The 8414-nt window shown below is 56.4% G+C and overlaps 1 protein-coding gene across 1 annotated transcript in view; it reads right to left on the reverse strand.

Moving 5' to 3' along the window:
• Window positions 1-4848, reverse strand: part of Icmt (isoprenylcysteine carboxyl methyltransferase) — a 15439-nt gene extending 10591 nt beyond the window's left edge. Inside the window, exon 1 of the mRNA XM_013031617.1 lies at window positions 4708-4848. Coding sequence (XP_012887071.1) covers window positions 4708-4848 — 141 coding nt within the window. The remainder of the gene's footprint in view (window positions 1-4707) is intronic.
• Between the last annotated feature and the right edge of the window lie 3566 nt (window positions 4849-8414).

The raw sequence follows: 8414 nt of genomic DNA on the forward strand, positions 1-8414 counted from the left end.
GGGCTTGAACTCTGGGCCTGGGCGCTGTCCCTCAGCTCTTCAGCTCAAGGCTAGCGCTCTACCACTTGAGCCACAGTGCCACTTGCAGCTTTTTCTGATTATGTGGTCCTGAGGAATCGAACCCAGGGCCTCATGCATGCAAGGCAAGCGCCCTACGACGGCTGAGCCACCTTCCCAGCCCAGCTCTTCACTTTTAAAGGCTTAGCACCCCCACCTCACCCTCACCACCACCACCCCCCCCCTGGCCCCCAGCTCAGTAAGCAGCCATGGAGGGAATAGAAAAGTCTGCAGATGGCTAAAATAAACTGTGTAAGGGTGTATGGGCAGAAGCAAAGGAGGCTGGGGAGAACGGAGTACCCAGCAAGCCTGGGATGGGAGGCTGCAGGGGAAAGACTGTGGACCTGCCTCCTGGAAATGAGAACATGACTGAGGAAGGAAGGAGAGGCGAGGAGGCACAAGCCCCAGAGAGCTTGGAGCCTGGAGTAGTTAGTCAGCACTGACGCCAGCCCTACATCTGAGCCTCCTTTGCTCCTGCAGGTCCTGGCAGGAGCCCTGGTGGCTGTGCTTGAGGATGGAGATCCTGAGTGGCAATCCAGGCTCGGGTCCTAATTCTGTAGCCCCAAGCTTCCTAACATGCGGCTCCGGTCTTCACTGTCATGGGTGGGTATTTATTCTGTGGAGCTCAGCACCATGGTTGAGGTGATGCTTAAGGCGACTCGATTAATTCAGGCGAATGGGATTGGAAAGATAGCTGGTATTTCAAAAACCAAAGTTGGGCTCTGGCTCTACGGAAAGCATTGGCCTAACATGTAAGATGAGTTCCATCCCCAGCACAGCAATAAACAAAAACAAACAAAGGAGGTTACTGTTAGTTGGGACCAAGTACAGGAGCTCCTACCAGACTAAGAACCTGGTCTCTGGTTCCCAGGCCACCTCAGGGCCACTAGAGGGTGCTCACTGCTTCTCTACTCTTGGGAGGGAGCTTGGGCCTTGGGTGGGGTAAAAGCACCCCCCCAGTTGGGGGGTGGGGGTGGGGGAGAGTGCCTTCTCAAGCTCAGGTCTTTTTTTGTTTGTTTTTTGCCAGTCCTGGGGCTTGAACTCAGGGCCTGGACACTGTCCCTGAGTTTCTCTTGCTTGAGCTCAGGTCTTTGAATCTCCACAGAGGCCCTGCTTTAGCCCCAGGGACAGATCATTCCATTGCACCCCAGAGCAATGTGGAACCCAGGCTGCAGTGCCCAAATGCCATTCTCTGCCCACAACTTCCTCAGACACCATCTCAGGTAGGGCTGGACTCCAAGGAAGGGACACTTCTCGAAGTTGCTGAGCTACACTGGAAAGGAAAGGAATCTGATCAAACAAACACATGGCCTGCCGGCTTGAAGCCAACGAAAATGTAAGAGAAAAGCACTCAGCCCTGGGATGCCGGCCTCTCCTTGTAAATAAGCATGTGAATGTGTTTTGTTCTGGGAGTGCTCAGGCAGCACAAAGGGAGTCTTTCTCATGCAATAGAGGGTCTCTTTGCAGCCCCCTTCCCCCTCCCTTCCAGCCATCCCCACCACTGGCTAAAATGGCTTTCCTTCCTCAACACAAATGTGTGTGTGTGCGTGTGTGTGTGTGTCAGGGAGGGATCTTTTTTTTAGGCAGCCCTAAACACTATGGAGTTGAGATGCAATCAGGCTTCTGTTTCTTCAGCAGGGTTTGCTTTATTGAGCAAGAGAGAATGGGGAAGAGGGTGTTAGGAAAGATGAAGTGGACAAAGAGGAAGAAAGAAGAAGAGCCCTCAGGAGACCAGATCAGATTTTATTCATCACTGAAGAGGGCACCAAGTACCACAGAGCAGAATTGGAGGTTCAAGAAGCCCGGAACACAAGGGACTCAGGGTTTCAGTCTATAGTCAAACAAGGAGAACAGCTGTGGCAGTTGACAAAAGGCCACCCAGGGCAATGATGCCATGACAGGTGAAGCTGCTCGAAGGCAGGGGTAACTTCCAAGAATGGCCCTGGGGATGATCAAGTGGACCATGAAGGCAGCACTGGGTTAGAGAACAAAGCAGAGTCCCACGCGTGAGGATGTACAGAGCAGGCTGCAAGCAGATGCATGGAAGTGAACCATACACTTTAAGCTGCACACATTTCATCCGGGTCTGCATGCTCTGTATGTTCTGCAAGGAAGCAGGACAAATGTCCAGGAAGCTCCCCACTTCCTCCTCCTCACAATGGAAGCCAGGTCTCCTACAGGCCTTTATCAGTGCCGTGTGTCCAGTGTGGAGGCAGGGAGGGCGGTGGGGAGGGGGCGGGTACCAGTCCCGTGCATCTGTAGCTCTCCCCAGGAGACAGACTGGAGGAATGAAAGGCCTTTCTCTCCAGTCTGGAAATGGGTAAATGATGTGTAATTTATGAACACATCAACCTAAAGTGCATAAGTCATATGTGCACAAAGAGGCCGGGTAAATATTTAAAGGTTAGAGACAGCTTGTGGGGGAGGGTGACACAAAAGGCTGGGACAATGCTGGTCTCTCTGAATTCACTCTCCTTGAGCCGGGCCATCCTGGTCAGTGTTGATACACTCACTGGAGTCCCCGTCTTTGTCTCCTGAAGAGCCCTTGGCTGCCAGGCTATTTGGAGTTCCAATGCAGTGAAAGAGAGTTAAACAATTGCAGCCTCTCCAACCCCATCTGGAGACAATTGGCTGAGTGATTTCAGGGCCTTTGCTGTGTCCCAATAGGTAATTACATGGAGCAATCACTTCATTCCACTTTGAAATACATCTGTGGAGGGGAACGACACAGTTCTCTCACCGGTTATTGGTACTCATTATTAGTCCATGAGGGGCTCGGCAGTTAGAAGTTTTGTTTTATTTATTTTATTTTTTGCTAGTCCAGGGTTTGAACGCAAGGCCTGCTTCTTCTTCTTCCTCCTCCTCTTCTTCTTTCTTTCTTTCTTTTTGTTTTTTGTCCGTTCTGGGGCTTGAACTCTGGGCTTGGGCGCTGTCCCTGGGCTCTTCAGCTCAAGGCCAGCGCTCTACCACGAGAGTCACTGCGCCGCTTCCGGTTTTCTGCTAGTTAATTGGAGATAAAGAGTCTCAGGAACTTTCCTGCCCAGGGTGGCGTTGAACCATGATCCTCAGATCTCAGCCTCCTGAGTAGCTAGGATTACAGGCATGAGCCACCAGCGCCTGACTCCCCAAGCTTCTTTTGCTCAAGGGTAGCACTCTTACTACTAGAGCTACAGCACCATTTATTTCCAGCTTTTTCTGTGTATATAGTACTGAGGAATGGATCCCAGGGCTTCGTGCATGCTGGCAAGCACTCTACCACTAAGCCACATTCCAAGCTGGAAACACTTTTGACTTAGAGTAAAAAAACAAGTGGTGCTATGGCTCAAATGGTAGAGTGCTAGCCTTGAGCAAAAGAAGCTTAGGGACAATGCCTATGCCTGAGTTCAAGCCCTAGGACTGGAGAGAGAGAGAGAGAGAGAGAGAGAGAAACTCAAGAACCTTGCTGTGGAGGCTGCCTCAGACTGCAGTCCTCAGATTTCAGGCTCCTGAATAGCAAGGATTGCTGCATGAGCCACCAGTACCCCGACCCACCAGGGTGTCACTTGGGATGGAAGGTGGGATCTCTGGTAGGCTTTGCAGACCTGACTCAATGTTTTGAGAGTGGATGCTAAGGTACTTGCTACATTTTTCCTTAAATGTCCTCCTGTGACAAAAGAAGGGGTCTCTCACAGAGAACTCTCCAGAAGTAGATACAGAAGGAACTTTTTCCTTACATGGGCAAAGGGGGCCCAGGAAACATTGGGAAACCAATGTTCCTCATGGACCTGTGCTCCTTTCCAGGTGCCTTGGGGACCCCAGGTGCTAAAGATGGAATCAGAGTTAGTGGCCCAGTTTCTAAGTTGGTCCAGGACCTCCCCAGCAGCTCTAGAGCATTCTGTCCTGCTTGCCCTCCTGCTAGAGGACAGGGTAAATGTCTGCCTCACTCCTCCATTCTGAACATGCTTCTCTGGCAGCTCCTCTTTGGAGTGGGGTCTGCCCAGGGGTGCAGGTTTGAACCCAGAAGTGGGACTTGCAAGTGTTATTGAGAGGAGAGCCCTAAGTCCTCAGGGTGGGTCTCTGGAAGAGGGCTCTGGGGACATGCCTGGTATCTTTTCTGTGATCTCACTCTAGGTAAAAGACCTGACTTTAACTTCTGCAGGAAGTTGGCTGACCACAGGGAGAAGACCGAATGAATGGGGGCCAGAGGGAAACAGAGAAAGCAAGCAGTCTTAGAACTCTAGTAAGGGCTGGAAAGGTGGGTAAGTGGTAGAATGCTTGCCTTGCATGCATGAGGCCCTGGGTTTGATTCCTCAGTACCACATAAGCAGAAAAAAACAGAAGTGGCGCTGTGGCTCAAGTGGTAGAGCACTAGCCTTGAGCTGAAGAGCTGAGGGACAGAGCCCAGGCCCAGAGTTCAGGCCCCCCAGCCGACAAAATTTACATGGAGGAGTGTGACACTGGGCTCATCCTAGCTACTCAGGAGGCTGAGATCTGAGAGTCCTGGCTGGAAGGCAGCCAGACCAGGAAAGTCCCTAAAACAACACCGAAAAACTGGAGCTGTGGCTCAAGTTGGTAAGAGTGCCAGCCTTGAGCGAAAGAAGCTCAGGGACAGTGCCCAGGCCCTGAGTTCAAGCCCCAGGATTGACAACAACACCACCAACACTGCAAGACTGTATCGGTGATGAGGGGTTGGTTCTCCAGTAAGGGCCGGCCATCAGCACGGGTGGAAAGGCCCCAGGCAGCCGGCCAGGCGGAGTGGAGGCGCGCCTCGTGAAAATCCCGCCCGGGTCTCCCGCAGCCGAAGCTGGACATCGCGGATTAGCGCATTGTGCGGTCAATCTTCCACCGCCTAAGAAGCACGAAACCCCCGGGGCGCGGGGCTCCCGGGCACACGGCCTGGGAGGCGCCGGTGCAGGCCGCGGGGCCCCCGGAGGTGACCTCAACTCCCCGAGCGGCCGCCAGACCCGCGTGCGGGGTCTTTGCCTTGCTAATGTGCCCGGCTGGACGGCGGCTGGCGGGGCTGCCGGGTGGGGGGCGCGGGGTTGCGGGGCGGGGCCGCCGGAGCGGCGCGCGCCGGGCCGGGACAGATGTGCCGCCGCTGGAGGCCCGCGCGCGGCGGGGGGCCGGAGCTGGCCCGAGGGGGCGGGGCGCGGCCCGCACAATGCTCGTCACCCTCGGCTGCCCCCTTTTGTGCCCGGCCGCCGAGCCCGGCCTCCCCGCGGCGCCTTTGTACCGCGCCGCCCCCGCCCGGGGCCCGGGGCCGGTCACGCGAAGACGGCCTCCGTCCGCCGGGCCCTGGCGCTTCAAAGCTGCCCGGCGCGTGCCAGCGCCCGCCCTCGCCCTCGGGCCTCCGCGCCGTCTCACGGCCCGGGAGGGAGACGCCCCAAAACTGCCTGGAACGGGGAGGGCGGGCGCGACCCACCAGTATCCCATCGGCCAGCGGGGGGGGGGAGCCCTGGCTGGAGGGGGGGACTAGTGATCCAGTAATGTCCCCTCCTCCCGCCCTGAGGCCCGCAGAAGCCAGGCCTGGTCTCGGCCGGCTCAATTGTGCAACTTCCGTTCATAACCCCCCAAACTAGAGCCGCCAGAGCCCGCGGAAGAGCGAGGTCCAGGTCCGGAGTCCCCCGAGGGCCGGGCGCCCCATGCAGCCCAGCAACGGGCTTCATATTCCTGAGTAGCAAAAAGGGGGCCCGGGGCCGGGCCTCTAGGTGCAGGCCGACTTCTCCCCAGATGCCGGGCGGAGCTCCAGTGACCTCCCGGCAGGGGAGTGGGCCTCCATTTACCGGCCAGCCCGGAAGCCGAGGCCCGAGGTCCGGTGGTCCAGGCCTCCCCGCCCGCCTCTGGGCGCTGAGCGGCCCCAGCAGAGCGGGGAGGGAAGAGGCCCGCTGTGCCACGCGGGCGGGCTGCACGCTTTAATGGGACACGTGTCGCCGCGCGGCCCCGTGGGCCCTGCCTGTGCCGGGCTTTGAGCAGCCACAGGCAGAAAATCGCTACATTGTCCCAACATTAGGGCGACTAATTCGGCATTGCCATGCGGCTGGAGCGTGAAGCGAGCAGAAAGGCGTCAGTGGCCAGTGCGCCTTGCCTCCGTGTCTTCATCAGGCCCCAGGAGGCCATTAGCTCTGTCCCAGTCATCAAGGTGGTCTGGAGCCCAGGGGCCTCCCAACCCCAGAATACTGGGGGACCCGGGGTAGCCAGAGCTTGCGTAGTCTACCTAGTGGTGAAGCCCAGAACTTAGAACACCTGGGACCCACAGGGCACGGCGGGGACAAGCCTAGGAGGGGCCCCCAGACTTGGGAAGTGGTAGGAGAGATGAGAAAAGAAGAGAAAGAGGAAAGAGTCACCCAGGGAAAGAGCGGGGGGGGGGGGTCCTGAAGGCCAAAAAGAGCCTGGGCTATAGGAAGGGGAACTTTCCCCTTGCTTCCCCTTTTGTCCCCTCCCCCTCCAGTGTTTCCCGAGTTCCAAGGGCCTCATTGACATGTAAACGAAGGGCCCCTATTAAAGCCGGCTGCCTCCTGCCCCCAGAGACATTGCAACATGGGCACCGAGCCCTCTACCCAGGGCAGCTCCGAAGGCTCAGCCAGAAGTTTTCGGAAGGTATGGGTCCTCAGGGGTTGGGGTGGGGCTCTTGCAGGCCCGTGGGGGTAGAGGTTAGGAAAAGCATAGGCAGGCCCAAGGCCCTCTCAAGGCGATTGGTCCACAGATCTCCAAGCCACTGATGGAGAAGAAGCGCCGAGCCCGCATCAACGTGTCGCTGGGGCAGCTGAAGTCGCTGTTGGAGAAGCACTACCCGCACCAGGTAAGGCCGGACTCTCCCTTCCCCCCTCGCTTCCTCCACTCCAGCCTGACCAGCTGAGTCTTTGTATGCAATGACAGATCCGGAAACGCAAACTGGAAAAGGCAGACATTCTGGAGTTGAGCGTCAAGTACATGAAAAGCCTTCAGAACTCGGTGCAAGGTAGAGGATTAGGAGGGATTGGAGGGGAAAGATGGAAGGGGAGCTGGTGTGAGCAGAGCCATGATACGACAAAGCCAGATAAAGCAGATGGGGCCAGGCCTGCTGGTCCTTACCTGCAATCCCAGCACTTGAGAGACTAACAGGAAGATTAAATGTGCGAGGCCAGCCTGGCTTAAACATTTTTCTTTTTTTTGGGTCTGGTCGTGGGGGGGGGCGCCTGAACTCTGGACCTGGGCGCTGTCCTTCAGCTCTTCAGCTCAAGGCTAGCGCTCTACCACTTGAGCCACAGCGCCACTTCCAGCTTTTTTCGCTTATGTGGTGCTGAGGAATCGAACTCAGGGCCTCATGCATGCAAGGCGAGTGCTCTACCACTGAGCCACCTTCCCAGCCCCTGGCTCAAACATTTTTAAGCTCGACACTGGTGGCTTGTGCCTATAATCCTAGTGACTCAGGAAACTGAGATGGAAGGATTGCTGTTCGAAGCCAACCCAGGCAAGAAAATCCATGAAACTTTTTTTTTTTTTTGGTCAGTCAGGGGCTTGAATCCCAGGCCTGGGTTCCTCAGCTCTTCAGCTCAAGGTGAGCACTCTAACACTTGAGCCACAGAACCACTTCCAGGTTTTCTGGTGGTTCATTGGGGATAAGAGTCTCATGGACTTTCCTGGCCGGGCTGCTTTGAACCATGATCCTCAGATCTCAGCCTTTCTGAGTAGCTAGCTAGGATGACAGTTGAGCTACCGGTCCCCGGCTCCATGAGACTCTTACCTCCACTTAACTACCAGAAAATCAGAAGTGAAGCTGTGGTTGAAAGTGGTAGAAGCACTGAGTTCAAGCCCATGATGGAAAAAAAAAAAAAAGAAAGGCAGTGCTGAGATTTGACTCAGGCCCGCACAGTTGCTAAGCAGGTCCTCTATCACTGAACTACACCACTGGTCCTTCTTGTTTTGGACTGACTATTTTGAGATACAGGGCCACACCTGGGCCCGACCCTTCCAGTCACGCTTCCCAAATAGCAGGCATGAGAGGTGCGGCCACTGGCCCAGCAATTGCTTCAGAGTCTGGCAAACCTCTCCCCTGGCTGGCCTCTGAATCCCAGCCTCCCCGAGCCATTAGGACTGATTACAGGCATGTGCCACCGCACCCAGCTTTTCACGAGTTTCTTTTTAGAGGAGGGATGGCTGGAGAGGGTGTCCAGCGGGGTGAGGAGGGGCCTGGGGTTGGAATTCCGGTGGGCAGAGGTCTGCATGCTGAGGGCGGGGAGGAAGGGGCCGTCGAATGGCTTCGCTCGTCTTCACACTTCTCCTACCCTTCATCTCTCTCCTCCACGTCTGTCCTGTCTGCTTCCCTCCCTCCAGGGCTCTGGCCGCTGCCCAGCGGAGCCGAGTACCCGTCGGGGTTCCGCGGCTGCCTGCCCGGCGGG

Source organism: Dipodomys ordii, unplaced genomic scaffold (assembly GCF_000151885.1).
Source record: "Dipodomys ordii isolate 6190 unplaced genomic scaffold, Dord_2.0 Scaffold6, whole genome shotgun sequence".
NCBI classification, from domain to species: domain Eukaryota; kingdom Metazoa; phylum Chordata; class Mammalia; order Rodentia; family Heteromyidae; genus Dipodomys; species Dipodomys ordii.